Source organism: Palaemon carinicauda, chromosome 29, assembly GCF_036898095.1.
Source record: "Palaemon carinicauda isolate YSFRI2023 chromosome 29, ASM3689809v2, whole genome shotgun sequence".
In the NCBI taxonomy this organism is placed as follows: Eukaryota; Metazoa; Arthropoda; class Malacostraca; order Decapoda; family Palaemonidae; genus Palaemon; species Palaemon carinicauda.
This window is the reverse complement of record NC_090753.1, coordinates 88528080-88547163: the sequence shown is the minus strand read 5'-3', so window position 1 is coordinate 88547163 and position 19084 is coordinate 88528080. Positions and strand designations below refer to the sequence as shown.

Sequence of the window (19084 nt, the reverse complement as noted above, 5' to 3'; positions counted from 1 at the left end):
ACGCCCAATTTTATACCGACACCAATAGGTGAGCGAGCTAGTTAACCTAGCACTCCTTTACATTTTTTCTCTGGTATATTTAGCAGTAAATTACCTAAGAATAAGTGCTAAATGGAGCTTATTCACTGGGCGGCACAGGTTCGAGCCCAGAAATAACATTAGTACACATTCATTCCCCCGGGAAGGCTCCGAAGAGGAATCCCGAGAGAAAGGAAACAAGAATTACACAACAGGTACGTGCCCTCACAACCACTTACACTCACGGAAGGAGAGCTGTAACCAAAACAGAATTATAACAATTATAATTATGTAACTATGTAATTATGTAATTTAAAAATGAATGAACACTAAAGAAAGAACGAAAACCCCGAAAGGAATCGTTCTACAAAGCATAAAAATTCAACAAATACAATTAGATTCATAAACTAATTGAGACAAACGTACGGCGTAGCAACCCCCCCCACACGGAAAGGAAGCTACAAGGGCGTAGTAACACGTAGTAAAAGGGTGAACGACCTCAAGAGAGAGAGAGAGAGAGAGAAAGACATAAGTCAAACTCGATCGCCACCCATAACGCCGTGGCGGCCAACTGCCGAGGACACCACGTAGATAAGTACACTACACACACAAATCTGAAAAGGAAACTTACTGATTTCTATACTCAAATATGTATACAAACATGAAAACATGTTTACATATATATTGAGTAAATGAAAAGTAAGCGGTTAAGTAAAGACAAAACAAACAATGGCTGCCAAGAAAGGACCAAGACAGAGACGTCTGTCACAGTCCGAGCCAAAAGAGAAAGTGGGCATTCATCTGTGTGTGAGGGAGGGGAGGGGTAGCTAGCTACCACTCCCCTACCCCCCCCCCCCCCCCCCCGCTAACTAGCGCGGGGGTAATACACCCTCGTTAAATTCTAATGGCTCGCCATTTCAGCTGTGCTAAAAGGTAAACCCTGTGTAAATAGCGTGGTTTGTATTTCGGTTACGGAACAAATAAAAATTACTATTTTCAACCAAAACTAATTAATATATGAAAAGTGTAAAACTTATCTGCCCTCAGAAACCCGCAATATAAAGAGAGAATCCACAATATAGATACACTTATATTTATGAATCAGTAATGTACAAAGAACGATAAGTGAACCGCAATATGGTGAGAGACTACAGAATTCTGTTAAGGAATATCATAATGTTAATTTATAAAAGTTTCCCCTTAATCATTTGTAAGCCATTAAGCGGAAACAATGAAACATAGCTCTGAGACATAGTATTAAAAAATCTCGGGAGATACTGTAAATAAAATCATGAACATGTGAAAAACTCTACCACTGAATGAAATTATAGATATGGAACAGATGCCAATAAGACATTTGTTTATTAAGTAACCAGTATAATAAACAAAAATTTACTGCCCAAACAGTTTACAATATAATTAAATAAATTCTACTAAACTGGGTATTGATCCATTTAATTTCTACTTAATAAAATTATCCATAAATAAAATCTGAATTAAATTTGTTGTTATGGTTAGCGGGCAGCAAGTATAACACGAATACTTACTACCGGGTTAACGATCCCAATCCCGAATAACCAACAACTAAATAAATGGCCCCGTCGGACCAATGTAAATTTACAGCGTACATCCCTTTGTTTTGGTTCTGGGTAAGGGGACCCAACAAGCAAATGAAGCTCAGGTGAATTTTTTCTTCACAGCATTGGATTTCAAAGTTGTATTTGATTGACTTAAAAAAATTATTGAGGATCGGGGTAAGATTCTGTTAACCCTTTTACCCCCAAAGACGTACTGGTACGTTTCACAAAACTCATCCCTTTACCCCCATGGACGTACCAGTACGTCCTTGCAAAAAAATGCTATAAAAAAATTTTTTTTCATATTTTTGATAAATTTTTTAAAAAATTCCGGCATTTTCCAAGAGAATGAGACCAACCTGACCTCTCTATGACAAAAATTAAGGTTGTTAGAGCAATTTAAAAAAAAATATACTGCAAAATGTGCTGGGGAAAAATAACCCCTTGGGGGTTAAGGGTTGGAGATTTCCAAAGAGCCTGGGGGTAAAAGGGTTAAGAAAATAAAAAAAAAAAATAAATGATAAAAATGTAATATACATAATGGAGAAATTAAAAGGTTATTCAAGTACATACTCAAAAAACTTTTATGCTTCTGAAGAGCTTTTCTCATTTCCCTTTCAGTTTTGAAACCAACATAAGCCACGAATTTTGTTTTGGGAGGTATTCTTAAACTCTTGCATTTCAAAGGCTTCAGGAAATCTTTGACACTCTGTTTCGTAAATCCCATAGACCCGTTCTGCCGTATTTTGCACCTCTCCTTTGTCCGAATCACAACACAAAAATGCTCCTTCAATATCTGAAACGAAAATATATAAGCTTGTATCTCATACACTTAACATAAGAAAGGTTAGTATTTCCAGAGCATAATATTCATTCATGTCATGACCCTCACATCGTCTGTCCATTAATAGCTCGACAAAGTACTGTACAGTATTTAAAAAATTGGTGAATTCTAATCTAAAATCCATTCTAAATCTTTCCCTCAAGTTTACAACACCGGCTGAACCTAATTAAAACTTCATGAATCATTTATCAAAATGACACTTAAATAAACTTGTAAACTGTACAGTATTGTACTTACGATTGGGGTTTTCTTTTTTACACTTGAAGTGCTGCCATCCGATTCCTTAGACACCTTGAGACTCTTCAGGTACTGTAAATATAAATAAAATAAGCAAATAAAACCTCTGTAAAAACCATGGAAAAACAAGACGTTTCTCCTGACACCAGAATAATTTTACAAAATCGTCATTCTTGAACCTCTCATAGATGTAGAAAGGAGCATTTGTAAACTGGAGAGATAGAACGGAGAAAGTTGAATGGCAAAGTAGGAGCAAACTAGATGGAATAAATGAAAAGTAAAAAAGCGAGAAGTCATACATTTGAAACAAAACCTAAATTTCGGATGTTGTTAAAATCTACCACACAATAAAAAGCTCACATGAGCTTTTCAAGAATATGATCATAATTACACAGAGAATTTACAGAACATTTTAGTACTCAGCAAGAGAAGAAAATTTTACAAATTGCATTACAGACATATTTGCCCCTTTTAAGAGTATTCTGTAATTCAAAGGTTATTTATGGTTACTATCACAAACATTATCTCCAAGATAACTACTCTAAAATATACTATTTGTTGACTATTCAAGGGAAAAAACAAAAATTTTATAAGTACCAATATACTGTATATATTCAGGCATCTTCAAATATATGATAAGAAAGACAAGCAGCAAATTTAAATATTGAGCATCTCACTAAAGTACCTAATCAGAATGAAAATGAATGTACCCCCTTGGACTTACATCTAAATCTGAAACCTCCTTTTTCTCTGCAATTTTCACATCATCCTCCTCTTGATCTGATTTTTCGTCGTCCTCATCTTCGGACTGTTCTTCCTCTACTTGAGAAGTTGATAAAACTGAAGTGGCTGGATCTTCTTCCAGATTATTACTTGTTGATTTAAGAAAGTCTTTAAAGTCTGGATCATTTTCATATTGTTTTAACAAATCTTCAGAAGAACTCTTGTTGGTTTCTTTGTAATTTTTCTTTTTGCTTTTCTTCTCGCTGACATCTTCGGATTCCTCTTTACTTTCGTTGTTATTAAGGGCATCTTTTGCAGCTTTCTTCCGTAACTTGTTCTTCTCCCTCCACGATACAGGCTTGTTTCCATCCTCTGAAATAGAAACGACACGATAAAGATAAACTTCAACTGTCTGGGTAAAGTGATAAAGGTGAAAATAACATCTGAGAAGACTTTAAACAAAATATGCACATAGAACATCATATTATGTATCATTTATACTCAAGTAGATATTGGTGTATCATTTCCTTGTACATGCATATTTATACTTTAGTATATATTGGGATTTTTTTTTAAATACTGTATAGTAATCCCTCAATTTACCAAAAGCTTTCATTAAAGTCTGGCTTTCTCATAAGATTACACTTTAGCATTCAATGTATCCAACAGCTCACAGTAATTCACTTAAAATTCATCATTCAATTTATAAGACTTAACAGCAAAATTTGTCATGTCTAGAAAAGTAGCTGGAGAAAGCCCATCACAATGAAGCTGATAGGTATAATAGTCTTATGAACCAAGCTCTACTCAATTTAAGGGATAATTTTGATAATTATATGTTCAATAAAGATGCTACGATTGAATTTCCTAAACCAAAGCAACACGAATGAAAATTGTAATCCTGATGAATAGGGTTTATAACTAATAAAACTTTTCTTTGCCTTCAGCTTTTACCTATTTTTACATGGGGTTGCTGTTTCCTATCGTACCTTTTTACACACATTTTCTTCAAGTTAAAAAAGTCCCTTATAAAAAAAATTAGGTGGAAACCTTCCTAAGAAAAAGGTAGAAATGAGAACAACCCTTGAAAAAGAATTGGTTTGAAACCTTCCCTGAAGGGGATGGTTAAAAATGCCAAAACAAATAAGTGATCAGATTGAAACATGTTATTTTCATTAGTAAAATAAATTTTTGAATATACTTACCCGATAATCATGTAGCTGTCAACTCCGTTGCCCGACAGAATTCTACGGAAGGGATACGCCAGCGATCGCTATACAAGAGGGGGGTGTACTCACAAGCGCCACCTGTGGCTAGGTACTGCAGTACTTCTTGTTGACACCACCTCAATTTTTCCTCGGTCCACTGGTTCTATGGGGAGGAAGGGTGGGTCAATTAAATCATGATTATCGGGTAAGTATATTCAAAAATTTATTTTACTAATGAAAATAACATTTTTCAATATTAATCTTACCCGATAATCATGTAGCTGATTCACACCCAGGGAGGTGGGTGAAAACCAGTGTACATGTATATCAAGAAGCTAAGTATCCCGTATTTCATATTATCAGTTATTCAAAATAACAATGAAATTATAAGTACCTGGTAAGGAAGTCGACTTGAGCCATTACTCTGCCTTAAATAAGTTCGTCTTCCTTACTGAGCGCAGCGTTCCTCTTAGGAGGCTGAACAACTCTAAGGTGCTGAAGTATCAAGGGCTGCAACCCATACTAAAGGACCTCATCACAACCTTTAACCTCGGCGCTTCTCAAGAAAGAATTGACCACCCGCCAAATCAACAAGGATGTGGAAGGCTTCTTAGCCGACCGTACAACCCATAAAAAGTATTCAAGAGAAAGGTTAAAAGGTTATGGGATTATGGGAATGTAGTGGCTGAGCCCCCGCCTACTACTGCATTCGCTGCTACGAATGGTCCCAGGGTGTAGCAGTACTCGTAAAGAGACTGGACATCTTTGAGATAGAATGATGCGAACACTGACTTGCTTCTCCAATAGGTTGCATCCATAACACTCTGCAGAGAACGGTTCTGTTTGAAGGCCACTGAAGTAGCCACAGCTCTCACTTCATGTGTCCTTACCTTCAGCAAAGCAAGGTCTTCTTCCTTCAGATGAGAATGTGCTTCCCTAATCAGAAGCCTGAATAGTAAGAAACTGAGTTCTTAGACCTTGGAAAAGAAGGCTTCTTGATAGCACACCATAAGGCTTCTGATTGTCCTCGTAAAGGTTAAGACCTTTTTAGATAGTACCTAAGAGCTCTAACTGGGCAAAGTACTCTCTCCAGTTCATTCCCCACCAAGTTGGACAGGCTTGGGATCTCGAACGACTTAGGCCAAGGACGTGAAGGAAGCTCGTTTAGCAAAAACCGAGCTGCAAGGAACATGTAGCCGTTTCAGATGTGAAAACTATGATCCTGCTGAAGGCGTGGATCTCACTTACTCTTTTAGCTGTTGTCAAGCACACGAGGGAAAGAGTTTTTAATGTGAGGTCCTAAAAAGAGGCTGATTGGAGAGGTTCAAATCTTGATGACATAAGGAACCTTAGGACCACGTCTAGATTCCAGCCTGGAGTGGACAACCGACGTTCCTTTGAGGTCTCACAAAGACCTAGGGAGGTCCTGTAGATCTTTGTTGGTGGAAAGATCCAAGCCTCTGTGGTGGAAAACCGCTGCCAACATACTTCTGTAACCATTGATCGTAGGAGCTGAAAGGGATCTTACTTTCCTTAGATGTAACAGGAAGTCAGCAATCTGGGTTACAGTGGTACTGGTTGAGGAAACTGCATCGGTCTTGTACCAGCTTCGGAAGACTTCCCCTTGAGACTGATAGACTCTGAGAGTGGATGTTCTCCTTGCTCTGGCAATCGCTCTGGCTGCCTCCTTCGAAAAGCCCCTAGCTCTTGAGAGTCTTTCGAAAGTCTGAAGGCAGTCAGACGAAGAGCGTGGAGGTTTGGGTGTACCTTCTTTACGTGAGGTTGACGTAGAAGGTTCACTCCTAGAGGAAGAGTCCTGGGAATGTCGACCAGCCATTGCAGTACCTCTATGAACCATTCTCTCGCGGGCCAGAGCGGAGCCAACCAACGTCAGCCGTGTCCCTTTGCGAGAGGAGAACTTCTGAAGTACCCTGTTGACAATCTTGAACGGCGGGAATGCATACAGGTCGAGATGGGACCAGTCCAGCAGAAAAGCATCCACGTGAACTGCTGCTGGGTCTGGAATCGGAGAACAATACTACAGGAGTCTCTAGGTTATCGAGGTAGCGAACAGATCTATGGTTGGCTGACCCCACAGGGCCCAAAGTCTGCTGCAAACATTCTTGTGAAGGGTCCACTCTGTGGAGATGACCTGACCCTTCCGGCTGAGGCGATCTGCCATGACATTCATACCGCCCTGAATGAACCTCGTTACCAGCGTGAGCTTTCGATCTTTTGACCAGATGAGGAGGTCCCTTGCGATCTAGAACAACTTCCACGAAAGAGTCCCTCCCTGCTTGGAGATGTAAGCCAGGGCTGTGGTGTTGTCAGAGTCCATCTCCACCACCTTGTTAAGCTGGAGGGACTTGAAGTTTATCAAGGCCAGAAGAACCGCCAACAACTCCTTGCAATTGATGTGAAGTGTCCTTTGCTCCTGATTCCATGTTCCCGAGCATTCCTGTCCGTCCAAAGTCGCACCCCAGCCCGTATCTGATGCGTCCGAGAGGAGACGGCGGTCGGGTTTCTGAACAGCCAAAGGTAGACTTCCTTGAGAAGAAAGCTGTTCTTACACTACGCGAGAGTAGACCTCCTCTCTTCGGAAACAGGAACTGAGACCGTCTCTAGCGTCATGTCCTTTATCCAGTGAGCAGCTAGATGATACTGAAGGGGGCGGAGGTGGAGTCCCCCTAACACGATGAACAGGGCCAGCGATGAAAGTGTCCCTGTTAGACTCATCCACTACCTGACTGAGCATCGGTTCCTTCTCAGCATGCTCTGGATGCATTCTAGGGCTTGGAAGATCCTTGGGGCCGACGGAAAAGCCCGAAAAGCTCGACTCTGAAGATCCATACCCAGGTAGACAATGGTCTGGGATGGGACGAGCTGGGACTCCTCAAAATTGACCAGGAGGCCCAGTTCCTTGGTCAGATCCATAGTCCATCTGTGAATCTCCAGACAGCGACGACTTGTGGGAGCTCTTAAAAGCCAGTCGTCTGACGGAGCCGGACACAAGATCATGGTACTGCTGCACAGTCTGTGAACTGTCAACCATGGGGAAGCGAGGAAGTACAGTGACAACCCGAAGCTGTCTAGACTGTCTGGGTCGTACAGACAACTCCTTATCGGGTTGCTGAGGTTGCTGCACTGCGTCACAACAAGTCACTTCTGCTGGTTGTTGAACGTCTTCCCAGTGACACACTGACTCCGTAAACAAAAAATCCTCTAAAAAGGACTAAGCTTGGACTGCATGTCTTGCAACACAGCTCAAGGTCTATGGGAGCAGGTGTGGTAACAGACGGGGTTAGCGACTGAAGTGGAACCATTACCTTCCCTGGAAGCATGTTATACTTAAATAAAAGTCCATAGGAGGCTACGCAGCTAAAGGCTCCTCTCCAAATGACAGAGTCCTCAAGGGAATATCAGAAGGAGGGAGAAAAGCACTTTCTCATCAACAGGGACCATATCCGAGAAAAGCTAAGTTCTCTCAGTGAGGGTTTCACTGGTGCAAAAGCAGCAGACTAGAAGGCAACGTTATGAAACTGCTTGACAGTCTAGTGAGTTGGCAACAACCAAAGATGTGTGACTGAGAAGCATGCGGTAAGGTATGCAGAGCATGCTGTATGCAGAGCATGCTGTATGTAGAGCATGCTGTAAGGTAAGCAGAGCATGTTGCATGGCGGGTAACATTTCTCAGAAATTCCATGACCAGTGCTAGATTGAGTAATATCGCATTACAGTCCATTGAAAGTGCACGTGCCGAGGGATTTGATTTAGACTGTTTTGTTGATGAATTTGATAGTCGGCATGATAATCGTAGAATTAAGCTGCATTAAATATACGTACTATAATCTACTTCACCTCAGGAAAGGGAAACTCGCCCTGTTGGCAACACTGCATTACTTCATGCATGCTTGCATGGGGTTTTAATATCAACATAATATTTACATTATATTCATAACTCATGATTCATTTTTGTTTTGAAGATATTTTTGCCATATTTTTGCGATTTTGTTAAAAAAAAAAAATTGCAAGGAATACATATATATATTTTTTTTTTTTTTTTTTAAAGTAATACGAATAACCTCCATTATCATAATGTTTATGTAGGCATACATGTATATGTTTTACAAATGCAAGTTATGAAAGTAATGAGGTGTTATTATTGTCATTTGTTATTTCAAAGTTGAATGGGAAGAGGCTCAAGCTGAGGAGAAAGTGGCAGATGCATGCGTTGAGGTGGCTGACTCATAGCATGAGGTTCCTGCCTCAAGAGTTGCGCTTGCCTCAAGGGTTGAGGTGGATGCGCAGTAGCAGGTTCCTGTCTCACGAGTTGAGGTTCTTGAGGTGTGAGCTGCGAGAGTTGAGGTAGCGGCTGCGCAGAACGCAGTTCCTGTCTCACGAGTTGAGGTTCTTGAGGTGCTAGCCTCAAGAGTTGAGGCTCTCGCCTTGAGGAAAGTTGAGGTAGCAGCTGCGAGAGCTGAGGTGGCTGCCTCAAGGATGGTAGAGGTTGTCGTACCTCAAGAGGTTGTTGCCTCGAAGAAGGTCTAACTGCAAGAAACTCTTGCCTCAAAGGAAGAGGAGGATGTAAGGCATAAGACTCCTGTTCCCATTGTTGAGGTTGCCTTAAGGAAGGTGGAGGTTGCTGCACAACGCTGGTAACTGGCAACTCCCAACGCGGCAGCTCACGCATGGAGGTAGCCTGAGGAACCTCAACCTCATACGTCTGGCAGATTGTACTGCGCAGAGGAGGAGGAGCGTTCGCAGGAGGAGGTGTATTAACCACCTCTGCCTGAAACTCCTGCATCAACACCGCAAGCTGAGACTGCATTGACTGCAGCAAAGACCACTAGAGTTTAAGAAAGACAACAACAAACGGAGCTACTGTCCGTTGAGACTGAGGGTCTAAAACAGCTGGTGCGGCAACAGACGGAGCTACTGCCTGTTGCGATACCACCTTGCCTCTCTGGGAGGTGTGCAGTTGTCGTACTGCAGCAAGTCCGAACTGACCCAGTGCTAATGGCTACACCTAGGAGTTGGACTTGTGCGGAAGGGACCGACTTGCACTTAAAAGCTGCAAGATTGGTCCATGGTTTCTGCGAGAAACCTCTACCGCAGACGAGGAAAGAAAGGGCTCTCTCGTCTTTGTGTGGGTGGGGTGATCACGTCGGCAACGTGTGTAGATACACCCGAAACCACGGAGGGAAAAACGTCTGTTCGTCGATCAAGGCCTGATGAACCCATAAGTCCTTCGACATTACTTCTCCCCTGGGCTTGGGAGCTTGTAAGAGGTCCCAGACTAGGCGAACAACTGGCACGAACAGACGAACCCTCGAACGCAACACTGTAACACTTTGCGCTTATCACTTATCACTTTTGATTTTCTGTTAGCACTTATTTCACTGAACTCGAAACTTTAAGTGGTTTGTACCTGAAACACGCAATTCTATCCTTCCTTAAAAGTTAATAATTGCGAAAACAGAATTACAATGTAACAGAAAAATCTAATGAAAGATAAATAATTCAGTGGCTGGAAAGAGACTAAACACTAGATCAAATAAACTACGTTTAAAATCTCTCACCGCATAAAGCTTGAGAACAAGAATAAAACTCTAGAAACGTTTACCTTCTTCCCCTAAAGAGACTAGGGAGAAGAGCAAAAACGATAACAACGTTACTCGCTTGAACGAAACGTTTATCCTCCTCTCTCTCCCTCCGTCTCTATCTCTCTCTCTCTCTCTCTCTCTTGACTTAGAACCTGAGAGAAGAGCCCAATCATATATATCGTTAAAACATATTATTGTTAAAGGAAAAAAACTGAAAGATTTCCCAAATAAAAAGTTCCTTTATTAGAATTAAAACCATTAAGCTAAGAAAGAATGAACAAAACGCTAGAAACGGTTTACTCTTACTGCAACGTGACACCGTGAAAATTCTCTCTCTATCGTAACGATAGAGCGCAAGTTGAACGTTCTGAACGTCAACAACTGCAGAGACAAAACAAAACGTTAGTTCCACTTTGAAACAGTACGAGACTATCAAAGAAATTCTTTCAAAAACATTAAAATAGCATAATATGTTAACAGGTAAAACCGAAATGACGGGCTCAATGTTAATTAACTTCGGTACAAGAAAAGACCGCCTACTATTAGGAAAGGTCGAATATAAACAAATATAAAAATTAATTTTAATAAGTTTATAAAAAAGGAAGTTAATCGAAGAGGCCTATAAAAGGCGGAGAGATATAAAATAAATCTATAACTTTTGTTAAGCAAAATTAAGAAAGAGAGTCTATACTCTCTTAGACACCAACACTTCCGTCTAAGGGAAGGGTCGGCCATTTAAAGGTGAAAGAGAGTTCATACTCTCTTCGTCACCATAATTAATCAAATTAATTCCAAAAGCTAGCTAAGCTAATAATAAAACTTCCTGAATAGCGAAAGCTGAAATCTTAGAGCAATACTTCACCAAAAACCGTGAACAAGACTCCAAAATTATAAGCGTATCCATGAACGTCTTGCCGGAAGCACGACAGAGGAAAAATTGAGGTGGTGTCAACAAGAAGTACTGCAGTACCTGGCCACAGGTGGCGCTTGTGAGTACACCCCCCTCTTGTATAGCGATCGCTGGCGTATCCCTTCCGTAGAATTCTGTCGGGCAACGGAGTTGACAGCTACATGATTATCGGGTAAGATTAATATTGAAAACTTTGAGATATATTTAAGAAACTACTGTATAAGTATCACCTTATAGCCACTGTAACATTTCACCTAAAGAGCAGAATTTAAATAATAAAATTAACTATTACTATACTAGCCACATATTCATATTGCTAATCTCCCTCGAGGCTGTCTAAATGTCTAAGTGTAGTATACCCTGAAAGAAAAAAATTCCCATTTTCTTTCCTTGCTCTAGTTGAGAATCAACATTATATGACAGTGTATGGCTTGTACATAGGCTTGCCATATCTCCTTTAAACAAAACTCAGATTAATCCAAATCCGCATAAAACTAATACAGAAAGAATATTCAAGATACTTACTAAATTCCTTACAGACTTCAACAGCAATTTTTGCCTGCTTTATGAATGTATTGTTGAAATATTTACAAGCAACCTTTGCGTCTTGCTCCTTTTCAAACCCGACGAAACCATAGCGTCGAAACTCTCCATCTTTATATACCAGCTTGATGTCTGTGACATTTCCTTTTTGTGAAAAGTGCTTCTTTATGTCATCTTCTGACACCTGTAATATTCGGATGAATACACAAGGTAATGACAGTCTTAACAAAATCACTTACATTACAACATATATATTATCATGACAGATTTTGAGACACAGCATTTGTAAAGTCACAGACTACAGTTAATGACACTAGCTATATTCCAGATATAAATCATAGGGGAAAAAAGCAAAGCACTTAAAACCAGAAAATATTTTAAATGAGGTAATGTAAGACATATATATATAATAAAAAGAAAACCCTGAAAGTTATCAAAGACTTTCTCGACTTTAACAAGCAATTTGAAAAGTTTGGAATCCTACCAGTTCATATGGTCTGGATCACCAAGAAAGTCTATATTCTAATGCCCTAAGTGAAATTAGTCTCCAACCGCATCACTATTAATTATGCAAAACAAAAATAATCATATTGAAATTTTTCCCAAGTAGTCAGCTCAAGACATTCATATATACATACAAACATATATTTGAAAGGCTTTAATCAGCAAAACCATACCATCTTAAGTGATCTAATTTTGAGAAATATAGAATTAGATTAACACTTTCAAACTCAACCCACAAGAAACAAAATTAGCACTTTGACCAGACACCTTGGCAATATTAGTGTATATATTCTGTTGACTATTGTTCTTATACATTAGATATTCACTTGACATCAGTCTTCCAATCAATCAATATGACATGACAGACGAATTAATGACAAAAACCTTTGGTAATTGTTTACAACACCACGCTCTCCATTTACTCCAAAAAAATTTAATCCTGCAGTTCTCATCTTCTTGCACAGTAATTAGGTGGTTATTTAAATTCTGGGAAAGCAATAATTAGCAAGATATGCTGAGGAAGGGGGAAGGGGTTATAAAAAGAAAATAGCTTGGTTTCCTCACTAAACGACTTGATTGACATGTCAACATAGTCAAGCAAACAGAATTCGTGATGCCAGCGTACATAAACACAAGTTCGTGATGCCATCGTACATTTGATATACTGTATATTCAAAATATACTTAATTAAAAATGGAATAATTACTCAAATAGTGACACTTTTGTGTAATATGATATTTTGATTATAAAATAAATTTTTGAATATACTCACCCGGTGAATATATAATAGCTGCAACTCTGCGGCTCGACAGAAAACACACTCAAAAACTCGCGAGCGATCGCTATGAAGGTTGCGGGTGTGCCCACCAGCGCCACTATCGGCCAGATACCACTCTTGCATGTAAACAAACCCTTCAATTCTTCTCGTCCCGCTGCGTCTCTATTGGGGAGGAAGGGAGGGCCTTTAATTTATATATTCACCGGGTAAGTATATTCAAAAATTTATTTTATAATTAAAATATCATTTTTAAATATTTAACTTAGCCGGTGAATATATAATAGCTGATTCACACCCAAGGCGGTGGGTAGAGACCAGAGTTAATTAAGTTTACAGCGTATAAGCTAAGAGTTTTTGACAGTTATCAATATAACAAAATCAAAATATATAGGTACCTGGTAAGGAAGTTGACTTAGACGATTACTCTGCCTTATTAGTCTGTCTTCCTCACGAAGCCCAGCGATCCTCTTAGGATGCTGAAAGACTCCCAGGAGCTGAAGTATTAAGGGCTGCAACCCATACAACAGGACCTCATCAAACCTTTAATCTGGGCACTCTCAAGAAATGACTTTGACCACCCGCCAAATCAATCAGGATGCGAAAGGCTTCTTAGCCTTCCGTACAACCCAAAAAAACAATATTAAAAACATTTCAAGAGACAGATTAAAAAGGATATTGGAATTAGGGTAATGTAGTGGTAGAACCCTCACCCACTACTGCACTCGCTGCAACGAATGGACCCAGTGTGTAGCAGTCCTCCTAAAGAGTCTGGACATCTTTTAAGTAAAATGACGCGAACACTGACTTGCTTCTCCAAAAAGTCGCGTCCATAATACTTTGCAGAGATTTATTTTGCTTGAAGGCCACGGAGGTTGCTATATCTCTAACTTCGTGCGTCTTAACCTTAAGCAAACATCGGTCTTTCTCATTCAAGTGAGAATGAGCTTCTCGTATTAAAAAAATCTGATAAAATATGACAAAGCATTCTTTGACATAGGCAATGAAGGTTTCTTAACTGAGCACCATAATGCCTCAGATTTATCTCGTAATGACTTAGTACGAGCTAAATCGAACTTAAGAGCTCTAACAGGCCATAATACTCTTTCCAGTTCGTTGCCTACGATCTCTGATAAGCAAGGAATATCAAAAGATTTAGGCCAAGGACGAGAAGGCAGTTCATTTTTGGCCAGGAAACCAAGTTGAAGTGAACAAGTGGCTTTTTTCTGTAGAAAAGCCGATGTTCTTACTGAAGGCATGAAGTTCACTGACCCTTTTAGCCGAAGCCAAGCACACTAGGAAAAGTGTCTTGAGGGTGAGATCCTTCAGGGAGGCTGAATGTAATGGCTCAAACTGTCTGACATGAGGAACCTTAGGACCACGTCTAAGTTCCATCCAGGAGTTGCCAAACGACGTTCCTTAGAGGTCTCGAAAGACTTAAGGAGATCTTGGAGATCTTTATTGTTGGAAAGATCTAAGCCTCTATGTCGAAAGACCGAAGCCAACATGCTCCTGTAGCCCTTAATCGTGGGAGCTGAAAGGGAGTGAACCTTTCTCAGATGTAAAAGAAAATCTGCGATTTGGGCTACAGAGGTACTGGACGAGGACACAGATGCTGACTTGCACCAGTCTCGAAAGACTTCCCACTTCGACTGGTATACTCTAATGGTAGAAGCTCTCCTAGCTCTTGCAATCGCACTGGCTGCCTCCTTCGAAAAGCCTCTAGCTCTTGAGAGTCTTTCGATAGTCTGAAGGAAGTCAGACGAAGAGCGGGGAGGCTTTGATGGACATTCTTTACGTGGGGCTGACGTAACAGATCTACCGTTAGAGGAAGACTTCTTGGAAAGTCTACCAGCCATTGAAGTACCTCGGTGCACCACTCTCTCGCGGGCCAGAGGGTAGCAACCAACGTCAACCTTGTCCCTTCGTGAGAGGCGAACTTCTGCAGTACCTTGTTGACTATCTTGAATGGTGGGAATGCATATACTGTAAGTCCAGAAAAGACCAATCCAGTAGAAACGCGTCTATGTAGATTGCTTCTGTATCTAGGACTGGAGAGCAATAGATTGGTAACCTTTTGGTCAACGAGGAGGCAAAGAGGTCTATGGTGGGTTGACCCCAAGTAGCCCAAAGACTCTTGCCCACGTCCTTGTGGAGGGTCCATTCCGTGGGTATCACCTGACCCCTCCGACTGAGACAGTCTGCCAAGACGTTCAAGTCCCCCTGGATGAATCTCGTCAACAGGGAGATGCCTCGAATTCTTGACCATAAGAGAAGGTCCCTTGCGATCTCGAGCAGCGTGAAGGAGTGTGTGCCTCCTTGCTTGGAGATGTACGCCAAAGTTGTGGTGTTGTCTGAGTTGACCTCTACCACTTAGTTTCGAAGAAGATTTCTAATATCATCAAGGCCAAGTGGACTGCTAATAGCTCCTTGCCGTTGATGTGCATGCTCTTCTGACTTGAGGTCCACAGACCCGAGCATTCCCGACCGTCCAGGGTCGCACCCCAACCCAAATCCGACGCGTCTGAGGACAACACGTGGTTTGGGTTCTTGACTGCTAGGGATAGTCCCTCTCTCAGACTGATATTGCTGTCCCACCATTTCAGGCATGCCTTTACTGGTTCGGAGACTGGGAATGATACCGTCTCTAATGTCTTGTCCTAGTTCCAGTGAGAGGCTAGATGGAACCGGAGAGGCAGAAGGTGTAGTCTCCCTAGTGAGACAAACTGCTCCAGGGATGAGAGAGTCCCTACGAGACTGTTCCAACTCCTGACTGAATAAACGTTTCGTTTCAGCATTAGTTGGACTTCGAGCAGGGCTTGACTGCGAATCTCCATCCCCAAATATAGAATAATCTGGGATGGGATCAGTTGGGACTTTTAGGTTGACCAAAAGTCCCAACTCCCTGGCCAGACTCAACGTCCAATGTAGATCCTGCAGACAGCGAAGACTGGACAATGCTCTGAGAAGCCAGTCGTCCAAGTACAGGGAGGCTCGGATCCCCGATAGATGGAGGGATTTTGCCACATTCCTCATGAGCCTCGTAAACACGAGAGGCGCAGGACTGAGGCCAAAGCACAGGGCTCGAAACTGGTACCCCACATTCCTGTAAACAAACCTCAGAAACGGTTGGGAATCCGGGTGTATAGGAATGTGGAAGTATGCCTCCTGAAGGTCGAGAGAGACCATCCAGTCGCCTTCCATAAATGCTGTCAAGACAGCCTGGTAGACTTCATCGTGAAGTTTGTCTTGACAATGAACACATTGAGCTCACTTGCCTCTTACGTACTCCTGCAGTGAACATGGCTGCCAAATCATTGGAGCCATCCCTGAGGGACTTGTTCCTGCAGAGAACGTGGCTGTCAGATCATTGGAGCCATCCCTGAAAGCCTTGTTTATGCATGACATAGTTGTACAGCAAAACTTCAAAGGCTCGAAAATAGCTCTGAAGTCGACCTGTAAAATCTTGGAGCGTCTCATGGCCAGGCGCCAGGGAGAGTCTATGAGGTTTGAGAAGTCTATCTGGGCAGAGGCAGGAACTCCCAAGCCGAGAACTTCTCGTGTCATATCAGACTCTCGCTCTATAAGCCAGCTTAAAAGAAGGGAAAGCAAAGGCTGTCTCCCCCAAACTCCTCCTGGTGATAAACCAGTCGCCTAGCAAACGTAAAGCTCTCTTAGAAGAGCGAGAGAGCACTAGCTTATAAAACAACGGCTTCGAAGTAGCTAGGCCTAGTGTAAGCTCTGACATTTGGGCAAACGAGGAGCAGCAGTTACAAAAAGATCCGGACAAAGATCCTTAAAAATCAGCATGATTTATTTAAAGTCCATAGAGGGCTAAGCAGCTTTAGGCTCCTCTCCGTCTGACAGAGTCCTCAAGGGAATATCAGTAGGAGGGGGAACAGCAACTTCCTCATCTGAAGGAACCTTGTCCGACAATAGCCGAGTCTCAAGCAAGGGAGAGACCTACCGTGGTGGCAATGCTTTACAAGCAGAGTCCACACGCACTGGTGCATTAGTAGCGGACCAGGACACAACGTCATGTAACTGCTTGACAGTCTGTGAACTGTCAACAACAACAGGTGCGTGAGGGCGCACAGCGTCCACTCGAGACTGCTTTGACCGCCTAGACTGAGCAGTCAAAACAACTCTAGAATGCGGAGGTTGACGCTCAGCGTCAAAACAAGTCAACTCCGATTGTTGGCGAACGTCCTGAACATCAACAGGAGCATCAGCAAGTGGCCTAACGTCCAAATGTGGCTAAAAATCCTCACGAGACCGCATCAAGTGTGGTTCTAAACAACCTGACTGATGTGACTTGGCTACGCCAACGTCAACAGGACGCACAAAGGAACGTTAGGGTGGCTGAAGGCCAGGATCTCGATGAGATAAACAGCTAGGCTCAACGGACTTATCGGCAGAATAGTCTTCCATAAGGGAGGCAAGCTTATTCTGCATGTCTTGCCGTACAACCCATTTAGGATCAACGGGAATGGTTGCGGTAAGAGACGAGGGTAACGTCTGTGACTGCAAAACCTTGCCTACAAAAAGACTCTCGGAGTCTGTGTTACGCTTTTGTTTAGGCGGCGAGCAGTCTTCCGATGACTGCATAGGGTCAGAGCTGTCCTAATAGTTAAAACCAGGACGCTGGACCTGTCCTGAAAGAACTGACTTTCGCTTAAAGGGCCTCGAAACCTTGTTCCACGGTTTCTTATGCGAAAAGCCTTCGGATGACGAGGAGAAAATCGTCTCTCTCGCCTTATGGTAGGGGTGATCTTGGTAAGATACACCTGATACCATAGAGGGAACGTCTGTTCGCTGATCAAGGCCTCTAGAACCCATAAGTCGTACGACATTACTTCTCCCCTGGGCTTGGGAGCTTGCAAGAGGTCCCGGACTAGGCGAACGACAGGCACGAACAGACGAACCCTCGGTCGCAACACTGATAACACTTTGCGCAATATCACTTTATCACTACGATTTTCTGTTTTGCACTTATTTCACTGAAATCGAATTTTTTAACAATTCACATTAGATATGAATAAAACTGATTTCTACCTGAAGCACGCAATTCTACCCTCATCAAAAGGTTGTAATTGCGAAATCAGTCGTATAATGTAAGCACATTAATACCAGCAAAAAACAGTAAACATATTTTAAGATAAAAAAATCAGTGGCTGGGGAAGAGACTAAACACTAGTTCATTCAAAACTACGTTTTCAATCTCTCACCGTACAGTGCCTTGGGACGAGAATAAAAACTAAAAACGTTTTATCCTTCCTCCCCTTACAGAGACTAGGGACGAGAGTAACTCGAGAACAACGTTACTCGCTTGGGACGAGATAAAGATCGGAACGTTCTCTCTCCTCTCTCTCTCTCTCCGTCTCTATCTCTCTCTCTCTCTCTCTCTCTCTCTCTTGATTTCGCACCGAAGAGAAGAGCCCACTTACCTTTCGTCAATAAACAGGTTATTTGACCAAAGGAAAAAACTGAAAGGTTTTTCAATTAAAAGTTCCTTTAAAATAGTCTTTAAAACATTTAAGCTTTGAAAGAAAAAAGAACAAAACGTCAGAATCAATTTACTCTTTCTGCAAAGTGAAACCGTGATACTCTCTCTCTCTATCGTAACGATAGAGCGCAAACTGCGTAGCATAAATAAACTATATGTTAGTTCATCTTTGAAACAGTACGAAGACTATTCAAAGAAAAAAAAACTATCATAAAATATTTACTAAAAATATTTCATTTAATAAGTTTTAAATCATTAACTCTGTAAAAGTTATTTACGATTGAAAAGGGCTCAACGTTGTTTAACTTCGGTTTCCAAGTTAGGACCGCCTACTCTCAGGAAAGGTCGCATATAAACAAATCATTAAAATTTATTTTGATGTTTATTATAAATGGAAAGCTAATCGAAGAGGCCTAATAAAGGCGGTTGAGATATAAAATATATAGAGGAAAATCTATAATTAATTTATAACGTGATAAGATAATTGCTAAAAGCCTAAAACACACTTCCGTCTAAGGGAAGGGTCGGCCATTTAAAAGTCAAAGAAAGTCCATACTCTCTCTCTTGTCATCAAAAATTAAATCTATCCAAAAACGAGTTCAAGATTTAAGATGAAGATAAAACACCTGCACTGCG

At 41.4% G+C, this 19084-nt stretch overlaps 1 protein-coding gene across 1 annotated transcript in view; it reads right to left on the bottom strand.

The window, feature by feature from the left end:
• The window catches only part of LOC137622343 (probable RNA-binding protein 19), a 119217-nt gene that overhangs the window by 98464 nt on the left and 1669 nt on the right, over positions 1 to 19084 (bottom strand). The window contains 4 exon segments of the mRNA XM_068352926.1: positions 2169 to 2391; positions 2677 to 2748; positions 3401 to 3771; positions 11646 to 11847. Coding sequence (XP_068209027.1) covers positions 2169 to 2391; positions 2677 to 2748; positions 3401 to 3771; positions 11646 to 11847 — 868 coding nt within the window.